The 27512-nt window shown below is 34.9% G+C and overlaps 1 protein-coding gene across 2 annotated transcripts; it reads left to right on the top strand.

Moving 5' to 3' along the window:
- Positions 1–4323: 4323 nt before the first annotated feature.
- LOC142337808 (advillin-like) lies at positions 4324–27106 on the top strand. 2 transcript variants are annotated; one of them, XM_075387337.1, is made up of 10 exons: positions 4324–4512; positions 5053–5174; positions 8595–8738; positions 16955–17161; positions 17533–17670; positions 18297–18440; positions 18778–18915; positions 19513–19728; positions 23006–23135; positions 25313–27106. In XM_075387337.1, the coding sequence occupies exons 2-10, from the start codon at positions 5067–5069 to the stop codon at positions 26593–26595; spliced, it is 2508 nt and encodes an 835-aa protein (XP_075243452.1). In that variant the 5' UTR covers positions 4324–4512; positions 5053–5066; the 3' UTR covers positions 26596–27106. The 2 variants fall into 2 exon arrangements, with proteins under 2 accessions (XP_075243452.1, XP_075243451.1); XM_075387336.1 differs by having other exon boundaries at positions 4324–5174.
- The last annotated feature ends 406 nt before the right edge of the window (positions 27107–27512 follow it).

The following is a 27512-nucleotide window of genomic DNA, read 5'->3' as shown; positions in this document are numbered from 1 at the left end:
TGGAAGAAGTTTGAGAATCTCTCTTGCAGATTGAAGATCAACGCTGTAACAACATAAGCGGTTAGATTCACAATAACTGGCAATCTGGAAAAGATCTTGCTTTTGGGATCTGGCTGAGTGTCCGTTGAACCAAAGGGTGGCTATATATGTGCATATATATATATATATATATATATATATATATATATATATATATATATATATAATTCATATATATATATATATATATATATATATATATATATATATAAGTTTTTCAAAACTTTACAATATTGGTAATAACTTAAAGCTTGTCATACCTTCATGTCATTGAAAACCAAAACCGATTTGTGGTGAGCACAACGAAGAAAAAAATGGATCTTCTCCCTTGCACCCCCCTCCCCCCAAGTACGTTTTGCGCTCCCAGTTACAGAGCGCGTGTCATTACATAGTAAATCATTATGTAAAATTATGGCTCGTGCGTCTGGGGGCGCAAATAATATTCGCTCGCTAAAGCTGGTTGGGCTCAAACGGAAAAGCTCCCAAAAAATCTTGGTTGTCTTTTTTTTAAATATACAAGACAAAAAATATCTTTTTGGCTTTTATGGATGGTTAGATACACAAACTATTCAATTTAAAAAGATATTGAAAAAATTTCCGTACCGAATATGGTGCAATTCTCTGGAGATTACTTTTTTTAAGTGATGTACCGAAATACGTTTTGTTAGATCAAACTAGATGTTTAATTAAGAAGTCTAAATTACCCGCCAAATCTTTGTCTGTGCATGAGAAATGAGGGATCTATTCTGTCCCCCCCCCCCCAGTGTTTTTTGTGACCCCCAGTTACAAATTATATGCTGTAACTTCCAACTTTCACTAAAGCAAGCAAACTTCAACTAAAAAAACGCAGCGAAAAATGACACTCACCACTCAAAACCTAATTCAGATCTTTTCCGTTTGTGCCCCCCAACTTAGTGGGTGCATATTATTTGCACCCCCCAGACGCACGTGCCATATTTTTACATAATGATTTTACCATGAAATGGCACGTCCTCTCTAACTGGGGGGAGCATAACGTACTGGGGGGGGGGCACGAACAGAAAAGATCCACCAATTCTTACCTAACTCATCCAAAAAATCACGGCATTCATGGCTGTAGCGTGCGCAAATTCTGCTGTGAAAAATGTTCACTTGAGGAAATTGTTTCCCTGTTTCATGGTTGAACCTTAACAAGGAATTCTCAGGCGTTGTAAGTGAACAAGCGAACTTCAACTAAAAGACGCAGTGAAAAATTGCCTTCACCACTCAAAATCCAATTCTTACCGCATCCAAAGAATCACGGCTTTTATGGCTAAAGCTTGGGCGGGTTTTGCTGTGAAAAATAGTCACTCGCTGCTTCATTGTTAAATCTTGAACCGGGAGTTTTCAGGAGTTATAGGTAACAATTTGAGAAGACGCTTTGAAAAGAGGCGCGTGCAGTACCTCAGTGTTTTGGTGCGAGTATAATTATTACATTTGATCAGCATTTTGAATTCTAATAATTTCAAGTTCCGATGCATGTTAGTTTCACAACTGTCAGTAACCTAAGCATATAAAAATGGGCAGTAAAGTTTTTCCATGTTTTCCTATCATCTATCATCGATTACTGCTAGGATATTTTGAGTTAATTTTTCGGGAAACTACTTTTAATTATTTAAGTTTCCATCGATAATTTCCCGATTTTTTCACATTGTTCTCTTTGCCCGTTCTCTAGGCAACTATTTTGTGCAACTATTTTCATCTCATGTACACAGACGGCATAATTAGCACAGCATTGACATTTTTCTATAAATTAGAGATCAGAAAATTCTCAATCACTCCTAAATTTATAGAAATTGAAATAGACGGAACCAAGACCGTTGACAAAAAAGCAATCCGCAATGAATTTAATAAATCTTTTGCGGAAATGGGCAAATATTCTGGTGATTTCGTTCCTCTCAATATCCATAGGTTGGACCACTTTTCTGAAAAATTCAATTTTAGAGTATTGACTTTAAAAGAAATCTACAAAACCATTGATAGTTTAGAAAACAGTAAATCACCGGGTCCAGGATTTGTCCATGCATGGGCTTTAAAGGCAGCGAAGTACGCAATTGGTACTCATCTGCAATTTATTTTTAAGGAATGTATTCAGAACAGTGTCTTTCCAACTGTTCTAAAACATGCATATGTCACACCAATTCACAAAAAAGGATCAACAACACAAGTGTGCAACTATCGACCAATTTCGGTCACACCAACTTTTGCTAAGCTTTTTGAGAAGCTTCTCCTTTTCCAAATGATGGATCACATTAATAAAAACAGTCTATTGGATGAAGAGCAATTTGGATTTCAAAACAAAAAACCTTCAACAGATGCAGTATTGTTTTTCACTGAGACAGTAGTAGAAAACCATGAAAATGGGCAAAACACAGCAGCAATTTTCTTACACCTTGCAAAAGCATTCAATTCAATTTCGCACAAAATATTTCTTAAGAAAGCAGAGTCCTTCAACTTCTCTGAGCCTGCAGTTAATTTATTGAGAACTTTCCTCGAAGAAAGATCACAATGCGCCACAAGGGGCACCGAGGTCTCAGAAAACTTTTTCGTTAATCACGGAGTACCGCAAGGCACAGTATTAGGACCCCTAATTTTTTCTTTTATACGTTAACGATTTTTCAGAAAAAATCAAAGGTGACTTTGAGCTTGTTCAATTTGCAGACGATACTAGTATTTTATGTCGATATGAACCAGGAGAAACAATTACAAAAAAATTGAAAATATTTTACTGAAGACGGATAATTACTTGCAGGAAAATCAACTCACTTTGAATGCTGATAAAACAGAACTACTTTATTTCTTACCAGTGACGAATTAGAACCAAAAGTTACTTCAAACGGAAATTTAATAAAATCTGCTGTGAGTTGTCGTTATCTAAGAATTCACCTTGACTCAAAATTGACTTTTGAAGCACACCAAAATGTAGTTTTAAAGAAAATGGTGGCCGCCATTCGCTCACTACATCTTGTAAGAAACCATATACCTTTGGAAGTAAGGTTACAATTTTTCAAATCCTTAGTCTTGTCTCATTTGTCATTCAGTGGAGTTTATTTACAAACATTGTCAGCAAAAAATGTACAGCGTATAAATCGACAGATTAATTGGGGCATAAAAGTGTGTTATATGCGTCGTAAATTCGATGATTGTCGTGATATCCTTCTCAAATCGCATGTCCTACCAGCTGAATTAATTATTTCAAAGTTTAGTATATGGAAACTCCACACAGACTTGAATCAGAGGATAGTATCAGAAACATTTAAAAAATGTGCAAACCGCCTACAGTTAAAACAAAACAAACGGACAAAACAGCTGATAATAAGAACGCAAAAGTATACTAAGCAGAGTAAAAGATCTTTGATTTTGAGGAGCATACAAAAATGTAATAAGTTACCCTCTAACCTAAGAGCAACGGAGAACAAAATTCTTTTCAGAGGAAATTTAACAGAGTTTTTGCAACGTCAGCATGAAAGTTTCCCAATAGATATTCAGTTAGGATCATTCGTGTCTTTTTTTTATATAAAAGAACGAACAGCTTAATGGGTAATATCAATTGATAACCAGAAGTTTGATGTATAATTTTGATTATTTCAATAAATATTCGTGATTATTCTGAAGGCATGTAAACTTTAACCTTTCGGTTATATTATTAATTTACATGATTGGAAAAAAAAACTACATCAATTAAAATTTGCGACAGTGATTGCAGTGCCCTTTTTTTGTGTTGTTGTAGGTTAACCCACATCAACCCGATAACCCGTAACATCATATGCATTCACTCAAATTACAACGGGATTTCGAGCTGGAAAAGGGGCGTTTTGTTTCAAGTACTTGAATTAATGACCATTTTCTTCAATGAAATCATTTTCTATTTGCTTTCTTTAGAAACGAACTTGAAAAATTGTTTCAATTAGCTGCATTTTCGTACCGTCTCTACCGTTTTAAAAACATTCAACATTCCCTCTGTTAAAAAATGAATTTCTATAATTATGCAATGACAAACACACGTTTTTGTAACTACACTGTATATTCGGTAACTATCCAATTTTCGCCAAAGTAGCGGAAAATTATTTCCCGTTTTCTTACTTTTCTAAAAATTTTCACGTCATTAGAAACGCGAAACGTATTCAAGTTAGTTTTGTTTATTTTCTACTTCCCGTCAAATTTCAGGTAAGCAACAAACAACGTATTTTTTTACCATACATATAACCGTTTCTGCAATTTCGCTTTATTGTAGAGCGTTCAAAAGCAGCGCTGAGTTTATTTTCAAATTCAACTGAAAACGAGGCGAAAATTGTTGCACCTTATCTAGAGCTGTGTGCGGTAGCATTTTTCCATCTGAAATTTATCAGGGAATATTTTCCCACCTCCTAATGTTCGTTCATTTTAGCCCCGTCATTATGTGATTCGAATATGTCGTTTTCCTCATTTTCTTCCCTCGAATGTGTAGATTTTGTGGTAACTATTGCATTAGTTATAAGTAAAGGTGGTAAAAATATCATTATTTATTGGTGAATAACGTTGTCAGTAGCCCTAGAGGCTTAACCATCCTACTTAACAGCATCTTGCTTCAGTGATAGCAACGATTTAGTTCATTACGCGAGACTGGCTTTTTTATAACTAGTTTTTATTAAATCGAGCAAAAATTATGCTGCGGAAATTTAGTTGATTACATTTTGGTTCCTTAGTTTTTGTCAAACCAGCTATCACGGCATGGTTTAACCGTTGATATATTGATTAGTTTTCATTTCAAATATTAGAATTTATCTCACTAACGTCGAATATAGTTCTACGCAAAAAAAAACAAACAAACCGGCTGGCTTTTGGTGCTTTTCACTTGAAGGTTGCAGCTAAATTTACTGCTGAAAAATTGATCACAGATATCTTACACACTTTTAAGCTGCCAGTTACATCAATTACTTCGTCTATTTTTCTCCCTTTTCTAAACTGGTCCTTCTATTTCTTTTTTTAATCAGTGTTATACTTTAGTTGCTCCAGGTATAATCTGAGAGATGCCGTCGGCTGGTGCCTCCAATGGTACTGTGGGAGGTGGGAAGCCGGATGACCCGATGTTGATGACTCTTGTCAAACAGCCAGGAGTCACCTGCTGGCGAATTGAGGTGAGGAATGACCAGTCGAGTCGATAATTAAGCCTTTGTTGACCTTTGCAAATAAGTGACAACTCAATGCCAGTCCAAGGCATTGTTAATTTTGACAAAATACCCGAGGGTTATCCAGCAAGATCGTGCAAGATTCGGGCAAATGGAGTTTATCTTGAAAGATGAATGATCCCTTTTTTGCAAAATCTTGCAAGATCGTTCCGGTCGAGCTCTGCTCTCTTTGGTCGTTATTGAAACATCAATTTTTATTTGGTGCACAAAACACCCAGACATAAAATGCGCGTTTTTAAGAAATAAATTGAAACAAAAATACATTATAATAATATATTCAATATCCCAATTTTAGGGAATAAAATTTTTTATTTCGTTTCAGTTCATAGGCTGACAACTACACTCTAAATTTTTCTCGTGTGGAATCACACAATTTTTCCTCGTATGATCATTGAGTTACACAATTTTTCGTGTGATAGTCGCAAGTCGTGTGTTTTCACACGAGAAAAGTTAACTCGTGTGTTAATTTTTCACACGATTTTTCGTGTAATATAAAAACATGGGTAGAAGGCCGAAAACAGTAAATTCAATAGTTTAAAAACCCAAAAGTTTCTCATTGCCGGCCTATATGGTTACAAGATATGTTTTGTGCAAAATTTATAGTTCGTGCAAAATCCCTCCAACTTCACCAAACATTCCGAAAAAAGAGGCCTAATGTTGCGCCTCTATCACTTCAATTTCTCTGGCTTGTGACAACTGCCTAATTGTAATTCAATATCTAGACTAACTTAGCCAAGTTGATTTGGTTATCTTTTAACCTTTTTTCAAAACTTAGTTTTAGAGAACACACATTTTGATTAATTTAATTTGCTCTAGAGCAAAATTTGAAAATGCAGCTTTAGGGGTCGTATAGGCTTATCCTAGAGACAACCGATGCAACCAGCCAAACTTTTGTTGCCATATGCTGACATCGCTCAAATTTGTTCCTATAAATTGCATAAATTAAACATTTCATATATCTGGCAATATAACCATTTCATTTTCCATCAATAATTGTTCAAAAATTATAAGAGAAATTATTATACAACTAACAGTGCATAAATGCAAAGATGAAGGAGTGTTACAGGATGCACATAAAAAACATAATTAAATGAAAAGAATGTTCGAATTAAGTGGAAATAACTTGATCAGTTGATAATCGAAGATGTCATCAAATAGAGTATAAAATATTCCTAGCACTTTTTTGAAGAACACAGTGAATTCAAATCACTCTCATAGTGAGCTGCTACGAAAATTTTTTAAGAAACAAAATGCTAGTGCTTCTAACTTAAATTCATGTCCTGCTAATTTTGTGAAAAGTTCACAGAGGAGTTGCTCAAAATGGGCTACTGCTATATATATATATATATATATATATATATATATATATATATATATATATACATATATATATATACACACATATATATATATATATATATATATATATATATATATATATATATATATATATATATATATATATATATATATATATATAAATTTCGAATATCGTTAGCTGCTTGTAGCTTTTCGTTTTAGTAGAGTAGTAGTGAGCAAAAAACTGCGTTGTCAAAAAAATTGACCTGCAATAACAAGTTCAATAACTAAGGCCACTTTCTACATTTTTTTCGTTTTGACAATCCATTTGGCAGAAGGTTTCTTCAAATGTAAAATATTTTCGACGATGCGGATTTGATAAAACTTATTTGATCTGATGAAACAAATTTAAATTAGCACAAAATTATCGTCCAATTAGTGAGTTTGATAGGATATAATGCTTCAAAGCTATAAAACATCTTTTTAGTAGAGCTCAGAACCGTGTTCTAAGTTTTTTTTGCAAAATGTATCCCGAAGGTTTGCTTCAATGTACGTACGGATAAAATGTAAAAGGGAATAAAGGGATGGAAATAATTTACTGAATTTATTAAAATTAAAAAAAAAATCACCTGAACAATGTTTCTCCCGAGCGAGCTCGAGCATCGAATATGTAATATAAACTGATTATGGTCAAATATTGGGGGGCCGTTCGTTGTCTTATGCGATATAAATGGGTATTTAAGAAACTTTTTCTTTCAGTTTTTCATCATAATTTTGTTTCGGTTTTCCTTTTTGATTACTTGCTTGGCACTTTGATAGTTCATTGAAAACTTTTTAAATCATCGTTACTTTATATTCAATGCCAGTTTTAGTTGCGAGTCTTACAAACTTATGCCTTCCCAGATTTAGACTTTGACTTTGTGAAAACTTTATATTCTGTTGCAAATTTTGACTGGGCATAATATTTCCAGAATTAGTTTGGAAACTGGCCAGAGACAATTCAGACATCCGATTTTTTTCTCTGATTTTTCTCTTGACAGTGTTAAACGTGACATGATCAGTATATGGCCATAGTAAAGGTCCAGAATTGAAAGTTCATGATTCAATACTAAGTTACTCTGAGACTATGATCCGGGGTCTAATATTGACAATAATTACACGGTGTAGCACATATTTAAAGTTAAGGTAAAGTCAGCGAGGGTGTTCTCATAGCAAGTTAAAATCGAGCTTGGTCTTTTCAAGTAGAGCAAATGACTGGTTTGACAATTTTAATTATTTTTTTATCCACGAGCTATAACAAACTAACATAGCAACAGGCAGTCAAATTTAGAAAACTTTGATTTTTGCCAACAAGTCGCAAGAAAAAAGTCCAGGCATAGGTGCTCTACCCAAGCAAACTTTGATCAGACGAGTGATAGACCTAAATACGTATCGCTGTGGAGGTGCCTGATCTGCCTCACTTGGGTTGTACACTGGTTTTCCAGTCCATCTCTCGGGTACACCCCGACTAAAAGGTTTGAACATTGAAGCTGCATCGACAAATGTTAGAATGCATTCTTTTCTGAAAAATATGTTGTTCTTTTAAAATGCAATCCAAGTTCATTAGTAAAAAGAAAGGTTTCGTGGCAAGCAAAACTGTTCAAGATTGCTTGTACTTCAACGTGGCTTTGTCTGCTCATCAATTTAAATTGGGCAAGGGTTCTGATCAGACTATCCAGACTCTGGAAAAAAAAGTTCTGACTAGACCTTACATGCTCTGAAAAAGGCTCTGTTCAGCTTATCCAGACCATGCCACCAGAGGCAAACCAGTCTTTATACTGTGCTCTGATCAGAGCATCCAGCCTCTGGACGGGACTCTGATCAGACCGTGCAGACTATGGAGTGGGCCATGATAGGAATATATGCAGACAGTAGAGTAGCTACCAGATTTTGTCATGGGGTTGGGCTTTAACCCTTGCGCGCTTAATCTAAAGACGGCCTGATCAGGTTTGAGTTGCGCACATTGAACCTGAGATTTAAAAAAGCATATTAAAAATGCCAGAGGAGTTCAAGATTTCGATTTTGCTTTAGAAACTAGCTTTGGTGCGAGTAGCTGACACAGAGTGGGGAGTGTTCTACGAGGGAGATTCCTACATTGTCATCTGCACAAAAGAGGCCAAGTCCAGACAGCTCTCTTTCAACATTCACTTCTGGCTCGGAAGAAATACATCTGTCGTAAGTTAAGACTGCCTATGAAATCTAAACTCTCTTTCTCGATCTCCCTTGTGAAGGTCAAATGTTTTCCCGCTTGAATAGCATGATCAAAGAAATAAGCTTGAAAAATAACGCTTCCTCAACCACTGTGGCACCATACCAAGATTTATGTAACAACTATATTTGTTTTAAATCTGATTGTAACACAAATTTAATTGTGTTCAATGCGTTGAATGCGTTGAAATGCGTTGATTTTGGGATCAAAATAAGCCATGTGTTGTTGCGGAGACAACTTAACTGAAAATTATGTTTGAGACTAGAAACCCGATTTTAAATTTTTGCATGCCTGTCAACAGAAACTTATGTTTGAGCTCACGTGTGCTGATAAGTCTTCACTACACACTAAAAGAACTCTTGATTTACACCCATGAGTGGACGCAGAATTAATTTCAGTCAAACAAAGTACGTGAATATTCTGAAAATTTCTATAAATATTCCAAACATTTTTCTGCCAACAAAGGGCTCACAAGCTAATGACACTCAGCAAAAGGCCTATGCGACCCACAAACTGGCTAAAAACAACCCCGATGGTTAATTAAGCAGTAACTGTCTGTTTTAAAAAAGATCAAAATTAAAATGAACGGTAATTGTTAATCAACCCTAAGGTTTATGCGTTGAAATATGTATAATGGACGCCAAATTGGACACTAATTTACCTAGGATCAGCGCTCAAATTTAAGCGTTGAATTGTTTAAAAATACACGCTAAAGATATATGCGTTGTTTAGGTGTAAAATTAACTCTAAGAGTTTTGCGTTCAATTTATGTAAGTTCAAACCAAATTTAAACAATATTTATCTAGGATCAAAGATTAAACCGTGTTTAAAAGCGTCGAACAGAAGATGTAAGCTTTGAAACGATAAGATTATGTAATCTGCCGCTGGATATGCTAAGGTTAGTAAAAAAATCGACTCATTCAAAAGCTAAAATTTTTTAAGACTCTACTCTTGGCAACGCCAAAATTATGTAAGATTATGCGATGTTTTCTTTTTCAACGTAAACTCATTTAACGCATTTAAAGAATATCGTTATTTAATTCTTAAATACCGTGGATGCAAAGCAGATTACTAAAAAATTTTTAGTGTCTAATTGATTCTGAACTTTGTTCACAATATTAATGATCCTCGGTCTTATGTGATAAAAAAGAATTCCAAAGGGTTAAAGTTTAAAATGACACGCCTCTTTTATTCAGCAGTTTATACACCTTGTTGTTATTTAATTGCTGGTCATGCATGCTATAATATTTGGTGACCGGACAGTAGATCAAAAGGACAACAGATCGAAAACAGAAAAATTGGGACAATAGATCGAAAATTAATCTCTATTCTTATTGGTTCAAATTAAGTATTATTTGCGAGCTGCAATATATTTACCACATTATGGTCATGCCTCGCGAGCCATGGCCATGCCTTAGCGGCCGTGGGACTTGATATGAATCTATCACAACCGAACAAAATATCACAACAGATTATGTTATATGCTGTATAATAAGTGAGCGCTCAAATCTGATTGGTCAATACGCAAATTGAATAATTTAATTTTCGATCTATTGTCCCAATTTTCGCTTTCGATCTGTTGTCCTTCGATCTATTATCCTAGCACCATAATATTTGTTGGCGTAACTAAATTTACTTTAAAGCATCATCTTTATTTTGATTTGCTCACACATAGATTTAGTTTTAATTTTTAAGTCTTAGCAATGGATTTCATGTGAATTGCCTCAAAAAAGATGGCATAAAATCACAGTTTTATATCACATTTTACCTATAAAACATTGGGAACTGTCCCACGGAAAAATGTAGCACGGTTAGTACATTTGTAAAAAAAAATTGAGACATTTTGTCTGATATTGAGAGCGCCCAAACGATGAAAGTCTCAGATTGGCTAAACTTTTGCTGAATTTTGGGAGAATATGTATCAAAAAATAAACGACATCTATTGATTAAAAATTGTCTGTGAAAGCATTTTCTTTTGGAACAATTTTGGTAACTAAATTCCAAGCAGAAAGAAACTCCGTTAACAGCACTGAAGTTGAAAAGAGTTACGGGTGCATCATTCAAATTCTGAAGCCAAGTATGTTTTTCCATCTGACTTTCTGCATAGATTAGGCCACATAACGCATCTTGTAGTTAATAACTCCTTTGTAGTGAGTTACTCTTTCAAATCCATGACAAAATCAATGAGGGCAGGAAAACAGTACAAAGATTTTCTGAATTTTGTGAGCTGATAGTGCTGAAACAAAGTCTGAGCTGAGCAGGGCTAAGTTATACTCATTAAGTTTTGAGAAGTTCTTAAGAAGAAAGATTTTGAAAGGAAAAATTGAAAAAATGGGATGTTTCGAATTAGTTGTATTTTAAGATAACAATTTGAAGTTGAATCATTGCGTCAGCAATAGACAACATAAAAACATTATGTAGAATTCGAAACTTTATTTCACAAGTACCTCTGTCAACAAACAAGTTAGCGTAAAAAAGCCCAGTTGAAAAAAAATGGTTTATTTTGTCTCAGAAAGGCAACTTAGGGGAATTAACCTTTGAGCTTTTCTCACATATTTTTGCTGACAGCTTTGAATTTAAATCGAGGAATTCAATTCTTTCTCCACAGAAGTTTGTAAGAAAATTACGGGGGAATTCTCGACTGATCAATCAAATATTGTTCGAAATTTTAGCGCAGTTAAGTGTAGATCTTGCATGGCATCGATTTAGAATGTCCAATCATGGATCTAAAATGAAGGTAACATTTTGAAGCGTTACCTTTCATAATCTCATCGTTTCTTGTAGTAGATAGTACAAAATTTCAGCGCTTCTGAGCGTCACTCTTGCATAATTTAAACTTATATACCTTAGACTCCGAGACTCAAACCACTGACTTTTTGCATGCTTGTCGTTTCTGCTGCCATTGTACCACCATAAATAAATTTCCATGAGAACTGTATTTTTGCTAAATCGGTTCTTTTGGACGAACTTCTTTCCGTGGATAGAGAAATTTTTTCTTATCAACAGGCAGTCTCTAAAAAAATTTTATGGCAATTTGTCTTGATACTAGAGCCCCAGTATTTTGTTTAAATTAAATTTTAGAAAAAAAGGGCCTCTCGTGATTATAATAGTACAATATCATAATTATATGGCAAAATGCAAAATAATACATTTCCGCACAATTGTTTGAAAATGACAATTCCAAAGCCAAGATGATCAAATTTTTGGTGGTCAAAATGAAGGGTAGATAAATAAAAGCAATAGACGCTACACAAAAACCTAAAATTGCTTCACAAGTTAGGACATCTTCCAACGAAATCAGACAATATTTCAAACTATAAGCCGAACTGTCAGTGGTCGAAATTTTATCGGCCTTAAAGAGATTAACAAAACAAAAAATTTCTAAGAGCAATACGGCCCTGTTTCGATACAGGAGACTGACGCAAAAAAATCGAAATCTGTGGAAAAAACTATCCATAAATTCAGAAGTGGAACGGAGCTGAGAAAATTTAGGTCTGAAAAACAGTTAATTTTGAGTTACTTTCTTTGACTGATTTTGTCTACTTAACTGTGATCTCTGTCATGACCTTTCATACAATACAAATATACAGCTCAAATTTCAAAAACACTACCTTTTCGAAACTTTTTTCTATCAACTTGGCATAGAAAGTCTTCGGCTCAGTGTTCAAACATTGACAACAGTCTCTGCAAAGATTTAATTTTGTGAGCAGCCATGTTTTATTGCCACTAGAGAACAAAAAACACTCGTCCTTGCGCAGCGTTTATTTTTTTAAACTAAAGCAATATATTTATATTTTCCAAGTGCTATATGGAAACAAAATCTGTACAATCTATAAAGAGAATCGAGGGGACAGAGAAAGGAGCGTATTGTCCTCGACAGTCTGGCCTTCATATCAACAGTTATGAGAATAATGTATTTTCAAAAGAATGCAAACAATAAAAAAAATACATTAAAAAGTATATTTTCCCAATTCTAGGTTCTCTTGGGAAAATTTGTGGTAATAAACGCTATTGTTGTCCTGGTTTTTCGCTGTCTTTTATAAAATTTAACCCTGTGCAGACAGTGCTGTAACTTGAGCATAAATCGTAAATGGTAATGTGTATTTTAGTCGTAGAAAAAAAAACTTCTGCCAGATCTCCCGTTTTTAGTATGCAAGAGTTTACCAGTTTGCAAGGAAAATTAGTTACGTCGTCGACAGTGGGATTGTTAAAGGTACTGACCACATTCTGTTTCGCTAACAGATTATAATTTTTCAGGAGCTATTTCTCACTCACCTTCCTTCAGTTTTTTTGTACCAAAAGGTTCATACAAGAGTTGATAAAAATCATTTTTCCCGGAACTTTCGCTCTCAAAACAAATTAACTCCTAATTTAGTTTTTTTCATAAAGCAATAAATTTATAGATATCAGGAAAACTTAGGAGATTTGCTTAGACTTGTATTTCATAAAACATTAAAGTTTTGTGATTATGAATTATATTTTCACAATGATTATAGCACTTAATGTAATAAATGAACTCTAAATTTTAATTCAAAATGGTGTTTCTGCGCAACCAGAAGACTAAAACACTGTTCTGTTTTATGTGATCTTGATTGCTTTCTAGCAGCCAATGAGACATTGCTTTGGAACGAAAAGTCTCAACGTATTTCCAATTCCACGCCGTTTCCAAAGTCTTCTTAACATGATCAAAATGAAACTTGGGTATCAGTTGGAATCTAGTTTTAAACCAAGTTTGTTACACTTGTGTTAAAATAAACTCTGCAGATATTTATACTCAATTGCCTATTCAAAGTAAAAGAAATAAAAGTTGAACCGAAATAGTTTTTCTAAATTAAGGACAAATTTATAGATAACAGTCAACTGCTGATTTCATTGCGGCGAGTCTCAAAGTCATCAATTTCGCATCCCATCAATGACAAATTAGTGTCATCTGTAATCAGATTTAGGATTATGAATAGCACTATCAGGTAATATACTGATAGAAATGACGAAGAAAAGAATTCTTAAGATTGGATGCTTGTGGTAGATCACAGTTTAGTTTTTTTCCAATTGCATAAGCTTTCATTGATATTCCACTCTTTTTTCCCAACTTTGTTCGATTTCAAACTTGTTTTGTTTCCGTCTCAATTCAAAATGTCAATTGTTTAAGTCAGGTCTTACTTGAAAAAATGTAGAATCGATCATATATAATTCTATCAAAAAATTTACAAGCATTAAGTATCGCTTTCATTTTATAAAAAGTTTAAGCTGTCTAATCTTCATATTTATGCAGAGGAAAGAATGTGGCTTTTGCTAGACCTTCCGGGGATTCCTTGTTTTTTAATTTTGAATTTGCCACACAAATTACGTATGTAACAGTGAACGCTGAGCTGGTCTCCAAACGAATTTTGCTGATATTGTCAAGCCCGGAAGATCTATCATCTAACTTATGTAGAGCTTAGTGCACGTCATTATCTGATGCTGCATAGCAAAACTTTGACATTTCTTGGCAGGATACAAGTTTCAGAGAAAAAAAGAACAACTTATGTGAAATGTATATCCAAATATTGGCAAAAAATTGAAGGCATTTCACCACTCATAGCAATTAAAACGTTACAAAGTTGTCTTGAGTTTCCAGTGTCCTATTGAAGAATATTAGAATATTTCCTTATCTTTTCCGTTTTCACAAAAATTTAATCGGATTGCATAACAAATTTTCTAGATGGAAAGTGTTTTTGTTTCTTTCATTTACGATGAGTCAGTTTTCTTACAGGCTCTTTGGTTTAAAATTTTGTTGGATATTCACTTGGGACTTTTCCTTTATTTTGTCTTGTATGAACAAAGAAGGGTGAAAACATCAGTGATTTCCAGAAACAAACGTTTGAACCTCGTCAAAAATTAGTCATCATAGGTAGTTTCAACAGTTTTAACCCCAAAAGATCTAGTCTTAAATATTGTTAATTAAGTCTTTTACTGCAGTACCTTTTGAAAACTTTCAGGAAAGATATAACAGGAGTATATATATTTACATCTGAATAACTTTGTGTGCTCTTCGGTTGCGTGTTTTGGATGGTAATGTTTAAAAAAACTATTCAAGAGCGATGAGCATTTTTGCTGCGCGACAGAGTCAATAAAACACACCGAAATCTTTGTTACATGATTAGTAGACGTTTCAAATAACTAAAAACCGTTGACATCCGTCCCAGTTGGATTTAGTCTTTGAAGATAACAATGATGACAATTCGGCCAATTGCGGAGGTTTTGAGAAGTGTGAGGATAGCAAGAACTTTCATAAATTTATGAAATCGATTACTTTTTTGTTTTAGAAATGTTAGAACAGTTTTTGCAAATGGTGTTTCAACAATTTGTGATTAGGGCAAAATCATTTCTTAATCAAAGCACAAACCTTCAATTCTTGAAGCTCTGCATATTTTTAGATACTGAAAGAATCGCGTACGAAGAAACACTTTTAGTTATTGTTTTCAGGTATTTACGTGTCACTAAAACAAAAAAGAGATTGGGAGACAAAGAACAGAAGACTGGGTTAAAGTGCATCTAGGTTGGCCAAGCTCATTTTTATGGATCCTACATTTAAACGCGAAACAAAATAATAAACCATTTCATTTGTTCCGAAAGATACGATTTGTATCATTCATATTAGTGATCGATTCATTTGATCATTTCTTAATAGCTTGCTTGCCTTTCGTTTGGCTGTTTTTACTGAGGCCGGGACTAGCCACTGAACAATATCATTCCCTAACCATGGTATAGTAAAATGCTTAGGGCGTTTTTGTCTTTTAATGTTAGTGAAGATGAGGCATAATTCGCGCGAAAAATTTTCAACTTGATACAATAACTGAGTTTCATTCATCTTTCGTGTTTTACGCTGTAATGTGTTCGAGGTCCTTTTTTTATCATGTCGCTTTACAATCTGTTCCTTTATCTTCTTCATTAGGTCTCTGACAGTATCATGGCCTACTCTGGCTTCAACATAGTCTACATTGGATCGTTATATTCGAAATCAGGGTCATTGTCTTGATAATAGCCGAGCTCTATGCTCAGTTACGGATAATATTTTAAAATTTTATCACAATTATTGAATTTGTTTAGCCAACTTAAAGCATCCCCACAAAAAATGATCTAAGAGGCTCTCGGAAAACCAAATTACTCACGTACGCTTTCTGTTTTTCACTTCATTCGCTTTTTTCGAGAAGTTGTTTTTTTCTATTGAGTAGCTTTTTGCAACCATTGCTTTTGCATCAAACAGTAATAGATCTTACAGGTGTTTCAACAATAACAAAAGATGCCGTTTCGATAATTCCTTTGTCAGTTTGTGGTTTTTTGAATTATGGTGCAAAAGTTTATAGTATTGCACAAGAAAATACTTTAATTCAGGTTAAGGACAAATTGCTTAAAATTGTTTGCTTAGATGGGTTAATCGTATTACTATTATCCATAGCATAATTGTTATTTTTTTTACGTCGTTCCAAATTGCCAAAATAGATTTCTTGCATAGGCTGCCACCAACGTGTAGAAGATTTTGAATTATTTTGGCTCTCTCGGGAAGTCTTGCGCTGAAACTCAGACCATCAGAGCGATAACTCCGCAACAGAAAGGTCTATTCCCAATGACAGTCCTTTCAATGGGTTTTTCAGCAAACTGACTTCAATAACAAATACTTTTACATTCAGTGCCTGTGTCTAAACCCTTCTAATAAATTCAAGGTTCTCCAATCAAATATAAACCAGAATTTGCTGAAAAAAAATTTGATAGCCTCCCTATTGCTCTCAAACGAAGTTTCTATCCATTATGTTGGTACTGCGGTGTTTCTTCTTTATGCGATTTCTCTTGATCGATTTTTCGTCTGGTCCAATTGAAATTTTGTCGTCCTCAAAAATGGGATAAACTGGTAATGCTCGGCTCGGAGGTCATTAAGTTCTCTTAGATCCTTACGCGTAAACAGTCTCTAAGAATGCGATTCACCAAAACTATTTTGCGGAGACTATTTTATGATGTGAAGAATGGTTCTCAATCTTAAAAGTTTGACCCCCCCCCCCCCCCCGTCACCACCTCACTTTAAAACTACGATCTGTCCACCATTATTAAGCGGGAAAGTGGGGTGCGAAAATTGTTAGTTTTACACTATTTCCCCTTTATTTGCAGAATACCTTGGCCATAAAAGTAAAAAAGAACTTGTTAACAGGACGAGTCAACGGTTGCAGCATACAAGACAGTTGAGATAGATGATGCTCTGAATGGGGTGGCAGTGCAGTACAGGGAAGTGCAGCAGAATGAGTCTGATCTGTTTGTGTCCTACTTCACAAGTGGAATATTCTACAAACCAGGAGGAATTGCAACTGCACTCAATCACGTCCAAGATGAAAGCAAGCCAAAATTGCTCCACTTGAAGGTTCAAAGTCGCTACTCTTGCTTAAATAATCTCACATAAGGGGTAAGTTGGGTTACTTAGGGTAAATGTAAGTAGGCAGAACTGCGTAAATATGATTTGGACACTGTGGCAGCGAGGTTAATTCCTTAAGTGTGAACTTTCATTTGCAAGAAACTGTTTTCATAATTGAACAGAACAGATCCAATTAATTTTATTGCTTTTAAAACTGCAAACTGAATAAGTTTCAAAGCTATTCATTCAAACAGGTTCAAATTTTAATACATTGCAAAAAAAATCGGTCAATCAGCTTATTTTTTTGACGCAGATTTCAGTCGAAATTGGTGGTTTATCGTTCTATAGATAGATTAGTGGTCAATGTGTGTGCTGTTCAGGGTAAGAGGCGGGTGCGAGTGAGTGAGGTCCCTATGAAGTGGGAGTCGTTCAATTCGGGAGATTCATTCATAGCAGACTTGGGCTCAGATATATACGTCTGGAATGGCAGGGCGTGCAACAAAATGGAACGCATTCAGGTACTTTAATAGCTTTTTAAAATTTTTTCTCTGGGAAAATATTAATTCACGGCCGATCATTGTTATTAATATCAGTTCAGTTTGAATCATCAATGGAACCGCACTAGCTACCAAATTGGAAAAATCTTTGAGTTATTTTTCCTATATTCGCTCCCAAATATTTCATGCTACTGATTTACGCTCCATACGATGAGGAACAAATTTTGAGCTCCCCTCCCATTGGGTGAGACGTCAAAAATTCGTCGGAATTTGTTGTCCCCTCTTAGAGCCTGCATACTTAAATCGAGCCTACATTTAATTTTGGAATTAAAGCGTCGTCAAGGTTTTTTATTCTTCGCTTTTGATGTATGAATGGGGGTTAATGCAATAAGTAGAGGAGGGAGTGTGGGCAGGATTTGAAGGATTGGAAAGAAATGTAAGGATTGGAAAGATTTGTAAGAAGATTCTCGTCTCAAGGGCTCAAGATGTAACGGTGAAACCAAGATTTGTGGTTATGATCTCAAATTTGCGATAAATTCTGTAGAGATTCTAGTCGCTTAATATTGAAAACAAGCAACTCTAATGATTTATTTGACTTAATTTTTTAAAACTTATGTCTGAACAGCAACATATTTTTCGATTATCAGGCAATGAAGACGGCCAATTTGATGCGTGACCACGAGAAGGGAGGAAACTGTAAGATCCACGTGGTTGAGGAGACAGACTTCTGTCCCAAAGAGCTAGAGAGAATCATGGGGGCCAGACCAGCTCAACTAAACCCACCCATTCAGGTAAGAAAAGGACCAGTCAATATTTTTTTTCAAACAAATTAAAGGCTTTAATATTTCAATATTGTAGAAGTCAGAGCTACTCAAAATTAATGTCAACCATTTTATACGTAAGAATCAACGTTCAATTTCATGGTTTTCGAAATTTTATGCAAAAACACATACAGAGATGCACGATACTCAATGATTTTTAAGTAAACATATCTAAATTAATGCACGATATTCAAGTTATTTCTGGGGAAATCAGAAGAATCAGTTTTAATCATATTTGACGCATATAAAATTTATTGAAACTTTGTAAAACTATGAGATGAAATATGAGTTGTTAATGTGAATTAAGGTGACCCCGGATGACCTGTATGAGGAGGAAGAGGACAAGAAGAAGATGAAGTTGTTCCTAGTCTCTGACAACTCGGGCTCTCTCCTCTTGACTGAAGTGGGGTGCACTCCTCTCAAACAGAAACTACTCAGCTCAAAGGTCACTTATAATCCCTACCACCATTCTTTCTATTCACTCAATTGAATTGTTTAAAGTTTTCTATTTTACGTTCGTCAAAGTCATTTTAGTCGTTTATATTAATATAAAAGAGAAATTTGAGTTAATAAACAAGGTTGCACTTGAACTAAACATCTTTTTTAAAAATTCCGGAAAGATTTTTCTGGTTCAGATTTTTGAATTTCTTGAAATCCAGCTTTCTTTACAATTAATTCCTTACAACAGTGCTAATGATAGAGGGGTTGAATGATAGAGGTGTTAAATGATATGGGGGTTAAATATGCGGGGTTAAATGAATCGGGGTGAAAAGAAGTATAACCTGTAAAAACACCTCAGCTCGTATTAAATATACTGTAAGAACCAGAACGGTTTGCCCCGTTTAAATTATGCAAATTCGCTATTAATATTTATGCAAGACTCTATAATGGTTAATACACCTTTTAGTATTTATACACCTTTAGGCTACACACTCCATATTCAATATAACAAAAATCGCATTAATTTGTTCACATAGGCTCACAGGTGAAACCAAACCAGTTCCGAATAAACAGGTTGTCATATTGTCTTTTTAAATTTCAGGACTGCTACATACTGGACACGTGTTCTGGTGTGATCTACGTGTGGAAAGGGAAGTTCTCCAGTCCGCAGGAGAAGAAGGGAGCCATGAAGAATGCAATGGCCTTCATCAAAACTAAGAAGTATGCTAATGAGACTAGAGTGGTTGCAGTTGTAGACGGGGCAGAATGCACAGAGTTCAAACTACACTTCCATGACTGGAAAGATAAATATGCACAGGTTGGTTGTGATTAGTTATGAGGAATTTCATTCCTCCCATGATTGGAAGGAATATTTGAATGCTAACAATGATGCTATAATTCTATTGGATAAACCCCATTAATGTTGTATTTCTCCTGATTGAATTTTATTGAAAGAATTGGAAAGGGTAAAAAAAACAGTTGGTTGAATAGAAGGCTTTGAACCGGCATTTAACTCCGAAGATACTAGATGTAAACAAGGCGGCTTGGTAATGTGCAATGGCACATAAGGTTCCGACCCCGCCCATCCTCAATTTTGGCATAATTGTCTACCAAATGAGGAACAGATAGAAAAACCCAAAAATTATTTTTTGCGAATCCCAAAAAAGCCCAAGTCTTTTTCAAAAAATTCTGTATGAACGATAAGATAGCCTCCAAAGCAAATAACTCAGTGGAGTAAAAATTGATGCATTAAATTGCTATAATATGTCAATATTAAGAAAACGAGTCAAGACGAACAGCAAAATCAAACAACAACAACAACAAACATTAATTACATCAAAAAATTTATGTCCCTCTTAAAAACTAAATTTATTAACAAAGTCAACATACCGTCAGATCAACCTAAAAGTAAGCAAAAATAACATATAAATCACCAGAAAAAATATGCGACCAGTCCATAGAAAGGTTTGGTAACAATTATGCAAAAAAGAACAAAAACAGTAAAGTAAAAAAATTAACTTATTTTTTTGAAACAGTTAACTTCAAAGTAATAAATACCATTAAGAATCAAATAAAATTACCACAAAGTTACGATTACCACTGCGTCTATAGAAGGGCATTAGGACCTGTCCTTATTCATTTTTTAAAGCGTCTAAAAAGAACAACAAAGAACAAACAAAATTTCAATTGAAACTTGCCAGAAAACGCTGTCAAAACCGTCAAGCCAAATTTTGGCACTCAAAATATATTTGATTGCGCCTTCTTCAAAGAGCTATAATGTAGTACGTGGCCATTCTTTAGTAAGACTAGGTAACAAGTAGACAAAAAAGCGAAGTGCTAAAGTATGTAATACTTTTAATTTTTTTTCGAAACAAAATTACATTCAATGTCATGAAAGGCATTAATTACAAAAAGAGCTATTTAAATAGGGTCGTTTATCCATGGAAAGGAAGACCTCGAGACCTGTAATTATCCAGAATATTTCTTGCATCTACAAAAAGAACGTCAAATATGACAAAAATCAAATTATTTACTTTTTTTTGTGAAAAACCGGTGTCGAAGCCAGTAAGGTCATAACAAACTCTTTAAAAAAAAAGATTTTGGGACACCAATCCCTTTAATTCCCTTGACACTCATAATGTCATATTTGAACTGTAATTAACTAACGAGATTAGGTAACAAAAAGAAACATAAAAAGAACAAAATTGCGAAATTAAAAAGTTTTTTTTTTTAATTTTGGAAAACGATTGTTTTCAAAGTCATGAAAGCCATCAGCTATCTACTAATATCAGAATATCGGTTCTTCTATTCTTCCATGAAAAGCCAAAGAAAGCTATCACTATACAGGAAATTTCATACGACCGAAACGACAAAGTATAAATGACAGTTAGAGACAAAATTAAAAAATTCAATTGATTTCTTCAAGAAAGAGGCGTCGAGGCCGTTAAAACGATGATGTATATCTTTCAGGATTTCAATATGTTCAATTTGGCCTTATTCTGAATGCTAATAAGGTGACATGAGAGCTGTCAATAATGTGATAATGTGACAAAACTAGAAAACGTGAAAAACTGGCAAATATCAAAACAAACAACAATATGAAATCTTGTAGTATCAAAGCCAGAAAACAATAACTTCAGGCTTAAAACTGCAACCGAGAATAAATGTTAAATCAGTAGAAAGAAGAAGCAGTCTTTCTTTGCTGACACTAAGCTGGAAGTTGAACAAATTAAGAAAAAAATAGAGGAAAAGTTAATTAAGCCATTATTTATTGAAAAGTCAATTATTTTTAAGAAAAGAAACGACCATAATTTTTCAAATGAAAAACTAAATGCATTAGCTTGGAGCTGCTTAGCAAGCGAATTGGTTGGACCTATCACTCCTGAGCTTTGATTTGATGTGTTCTGTTCTTTATTATTAAAAAAAAGTCTTTTTTTTTTTTAAAAAAAGACCGACTGATTACAACCCGATTTTTTTTGGATTGTAACAGTCCAAGAATGGCCCAAAACTAGCTCTGCTAATACTTATTGTCCGTTAGGAACAATTGATTTTTCGAATGTTGTAGATATAGATAATTTGTTAGTTGAAAACTCAAAATAAATTCTCCATTTTTGATAATGAACGAGTAAAGTTAGCAAAAAACGGCAAAGTTTTAACTACAGTGCACTCTCAGCGGACTCTGAAGTAGAAATAGCCCCCTTCTGAGTCCACAAAGATTGTATGAGTGTTGTTTGGGGGTGCACTGTTGGCAAATTTAATCAAAGTGGACTAAAGTAGCTTATTTCGTGCTGTTTTTAATGAAAAAGGCTAAATTTTGAAATGTTTATCCAGATTTTTTGACTAAAAAAATTAAATCAAAACAATCAACAATGCTTGTTCGTCTTCAAAAATAAAATCAACGACACTATTCTTAAAAATTATAACAAATTTTAGCAAAATTGACGAAAATTTAGGTAAAAATTCCGGAAAATGTGAATATAAACAACGTGAATTCACTCTTCTTTTCTCAGAAGTTTAAACCTCGATAACTCCCTGTAGAAAACGAAAATTTAAAAAATCTTTTTAATTCCATATTCTACGCTGGACGAGCTTTCTAATGATACCAGTCTCAACTCTCTACGATGAATATATCGAGCGGCGAAAATTCACGGAACAAAAAAAAACCCATTTGAGTATATAGTTCCTCCCCCCTCAAGAGGGTCGGAACAAAAATAGAATAACAATAATATAGAAAGCACCACTTTATATTATTATTATTATAATAACCACTTTATTATTTAAAATCCAAATCGGTAATAATCCTTCCTTTTTAGGATATTTAGGACTAGATGGTATTATCTTACAAGAGTCTTCGTAGATTTTTGCAAAAGCTTTAAAAAATGGGCGTTTCAGCTAAGACTCCAGCTGCAAAAGTTCTCTAGTCACCTTGAGTCATCTTTTCCCCTTCAGTTTCAGCGTTGGCTTGGTTAATTACGCAGAACTCCAGAACGAACAAAAAGATTGGGTTGTTAGTTTCAAAAACTGTAAAATGAGCGCGACAGTGAACTATTTGAAATCGATATTGTAATCATGCTTCTTGATCAACTTTACTGTAGGCTGGACTGGGCAGCACCCATGCACGAGGCAGTGTTGCCAAGATCAGCGACCAGCAGAAGTTCGATGCGGAGAGTCTCCTTGCAAAGCCAGAGGTCGCTGTGGAGACACGCATGGTGGACGATGGCACAGGTAACAGCCAATGATTGAATCGCATTTTAGAATCGCTGTGTACAGAAAATTAACAAGCTCATATTACAGTAGAAAGGGAACCGGTAGGTAGAGCACAACTTTCCTTCACAGGAAAAACCAATTAAGAAATACCTGCTTTCAAATTTTAATTTTTTATAGAATTTTTCTGCAACCCTTGCATGTACAACGAAGATCAGTTGTGTTTCCTTAACATAACAGGAAAAACTCAAACTTCCATCATAAATTTTCATCAGTTAGTTGTCAGTTTAAGACGATAAAAAGTCACCATAATAAAATAGTGACGGACATGATAAAAGTTAAGGTCTTATTTGGATATTTTTAAAACTTTTGTCAAAAAATTTTTCGAGAATTTAGTGACAACTAACTGATGAAATTTTATCCAAACAACTGCAAAATGTTATATCATGCAGTCCGAAGTGGAATCAGGACTAATAATAAAAAACACATCTGAATAGAGGTCGAAGAAAAAGAGATCACAGCTTCCTTTTAAAAGCGTCTCACTCTTTAGTTCTTTTTGTCAACAAAAGTCTTATAAAGGCACCAATTTATAACTTTGACACCTAACTTTATACCAACAAACCTTTAGAAAGAACAATATTTTTCTTTTGTTAAAAAAAGTAAAGTTTGATTTTTTACAAGGTAGAGGATAAATTCCGATATATAGGTTCCTTCTTTATATTAGGGGATGAGTCAGATTCGCGTGAACTATGTTTGCGGCTTTGAATCCAGGAAAAGAACGAACTGTCAACAACAGACAAATTTAGAAGACCTTTCTCTTTAATTCAAGCCTTTAATTTTGAACAAAATAGTACGGCTTGTAAAATGACTGCCTTCAAAAGTAACAACAGTTCCTGGGTTCTCATTGCAAATTCGTACAAATTGAACTGCGAATCTGTTAGGAATAGAACTAGTAAACGTCTCAACGTTATATTAGTTTTTACCTCTAATGACGTCATTCTAACCCATTAGTGAACCCACGAGTGCCTGCACTGAGGGCTATGATTTCCCCAAGTGCAAGCCCTTGTCCCTCCGATTGAAGCGCGCTATAATAGAACTCAGCCCCACCAATCTTTGAGAGCAATTCCTCCGACTAATGTTTTTTGCTTAAATTCTGCTGGGACCGTGGACTGCTGTATTTTATTTTACAAAAATCCTTACTATGATCCGACAATTTGCGCTCAAAATTTAAATCCGAGGGGGCTGTAGCCTAGATTATTTTTTATGGGTGCAAAAATTACAATCAATGAGGGAAAATGAAGTTTAGCGTGAAAAAGTCCCAAGAAATGATTAAAAAACGGTCAAGCGAAAAATGTTCATAAAAAAGACACACACGTTTAAAATGATTGCTTCAAACTTCGAGAGCAATTAATGACACCATGCAAAACGGTGTGACAATTTTGACGAATTAGATCTTGCGGTATAAGATCAAAATAACAAAACCGTCAAGCTTGTTTTCTTCAAAAAAAAATGAAACTTTTGTCAAGGATCTTTACAACTTCTCAAGAACTTTTCAGTGATAACTCTTTTTACCTGTGTGAGCCAAAAGTGATTTAGCAAAAAGCAGCCGGGCTGGCATAAAATTGCTAGCCCCTACATAATTTTGGTGGGTTGGAACGGACACTTAAACTCAATGTGCAAAACTTCATTGAGTGACAGATTGAAAGTGATAATAGTAGAGCATTTTAGCCCAAATCTAAGCGTTGTTAGTAAACGTAGCTTATAATAGGCAAAATTATATACAAAATTTCTCAAACACAGACTTTTACCTCAAAACCTAAAATAAGTTCGATTGGCCTTTTACTGAGCTTTAGCAATAAATTATCGCCAGTTACACAAAATGAATTCCAGATAAATCAATTAAACTATCAGGGCTAAAAAGACAAAATCTGTGAATTGCCCTTCCTGATGTATGAATACACTGCCACAAAAAACCATGTTGTGTCGCAAAAATGTGTCATCAAAAATTGATGTCTTCGGATTGTAACACAACTATCTTTCGAATCTTCACCTCAGTATTGATTTTGCAACCTCAACCTCACGACCAATATTTACAAACAGATTCACTTTGTAACACTTGTGCATTTTTTAAACGGGCACCTAGCGTACTGTGCATCGGGCGCTTATAACCAAAAAGACCGCATCTGAATTCATTTCAGGTGACGTCAAAATTTGGGAAGTCGAAAAGAAAGACATTCGACTGGTAGACCCCGAACTCCACGGGCAACTATTTGCCGATGACTGCTTCATTGTACAGTATTCTTACAACTCAGGCGGATCACAAAAGTACATCCTATATTATTGGCTTGGATCTCGAAGTTCCCAGGAAGCCAAAGGAATCTGCGCGTTGAAGACAATCGAGATTGACGATTCCTTAGGAGGAGCCGCGGTGCAAGTTCGGATCGTAGAAGGCAAGGAGCCCAATCACTTTTTATGTATCTTCAAGGGTAAACTTATTATCCACCGCGGGAACAAAAAAGGAGGAGGGTTAAAGCAACTTGACTCAACAAAGACTGCAAATTTGACGCGAAATCATCTTTATCGTGTAACAGGTGATAACGCCATGAACACAAAAGCAGTGGAGGTTGAATGTACTGCTAGCAATCTCAATTCAAATGACGCTTTTATACTAAAAACTAAAAAGGCGCTTTACATTTGGTTCGGCAAATTATGCAACGGTGACGAACGCGAAATGACCCGAGTTGCAAGTCGAATAATCTCGGGTCGGGATTACGAGCTGATAGTTGAGGGGAAAGAACCTCACGAGTTTTGGATTAACCTCGGAGGCAAGGCAACGTACACAAAATCAAGAGAAGACCAGAGTTTTGCTGTGGAACCTAGATTGTTTCAATGCAGCAATGCTAGCGGAACCTTCAGAGCCGAGGAGATTGTAGGTTTTATTCAAGAGGATCTCTGTGAAACGGATGTTATGATTCTGGACGGATGGTTTGACATTTTTGTTTGGATTGGGAACGGTGCTAACGTCGAGGAGCGGAAGAAAGCCCCTCAGTTAGCTTTAGACTACCTTCGCAAAGACTCGGGAAGACGCGATCCAAATACTCCAATTTACAGTTTCCAACAGGGTCATGAACCTTTGATGTTCACCGGGTTTTTTGTCGGCTGGAACCCGTCAAGGTTCTTGACATCTGAGAAGTATGTTCAAATGAAAGGTCAAATGAAGGGTTTAAGTTCTGATCAAATCGAGTCGGAAATCCAAGTTCTCAATTCGAGTCGAGCCGAGAATCGCGACCATGAAGTGATTTACACATACGAAGAACTGAAATCTGGTCGTCCACTGCCTTATGACGTGGATCCGTCGAGCAAAGAGATGTTATTGGCTGAGGAGGAGTTTAAAATAGTGTTCGGAATGGGCAAATCCGAATTCACGAAAAAGCCTAAATGGAAACAAGTTGATTTGAAAAAGAAAGCTCACTTATTCTAGGAACACGAAAAAGAGTAAAAAAGCGAAACGTTTAAAGAAATTCAAGTCTCGGTTCTAGATCCACAATAATGATTCATGAACATTTAAAATCAGTAACTTCTGAGGAGAATTTTTTAATCATCTTTACCGACGCCATTGGAGCATGTCGCCATTTTCTGCCTTTCGCTGAAAGATTTCTCGCGCTCACATAGTTTCAAATAACATGAGCTCAAATCTCATTTTACGACGCCCATGACAATAAGATTTTCATATTACTTTCAAAATCGAAATTTATCTCATTTACACATTTTACTTTTTCCATCAATCTCAAAATTATCATTGTTTCCAATTGCAGTCATTTGGAAATGAAGCTGTCCAACTTTATTGCCAAGACATTATTTGCCCTCGGTTTTATGAATTTTAGTTAAAATTACCATCGATTTAATCTCCAATTGCTACCCTACCATAACTTTGACATATCCTGCCATATCAAAATGGTCAAATTGATGTTCCATCTGATCAAGTTTTCCATCACAAGTTGGCTAGGACGCTCAGTTCAATTTTGGAATCAAAATTAGTTACTCAAAATTTGAGACACTGAAAAATGAGTGAGAGGTAAAAGGATGCGTTTCTTGAGCCCATAGAAAATTTCTGACAGGGAAAATCGAGAAATATTTGACTTCAATAATTATAGATATGAAAAGCTATAGTAGTTGTATTAAATTATAAAAAGAAACTCAACATACTATAACAAAACGAAAGAAGTACAGATTGACAAGATAACAAAGTACACAATTACAAAATCTAATTTCAAAATTCAGGGAAAGCGAAATTTTTTCGACAGTTACTTTTTCACTGGTCAAATTTTAATAAAAGAACCAAAAGGAAAAATTATAGCAGTATGAGCCTCATTTATAAAAACTCATACAACAAAACAC

This window comes from Convolutriloba macropyga, chromosome 4 (genome assembly GCF_964194025.1).
Source record: "Convolutriloba macropyga chromosome 4, txConMacr16.3, whole genome shotgun sequence".
Classification (NCBI taxonomy): domain Eukaryota; kingdom Metazoa; phylum Xenacoelomorpha; order Acoela; family Convolutidae; genus Convolutriloba; species Convolutriloba macropyga.
The sequence above is the reverse complement of the archived record's forward strand: the minus strand, read 5'-3'. Positions and strand labels throughout refer to the sequence as shown.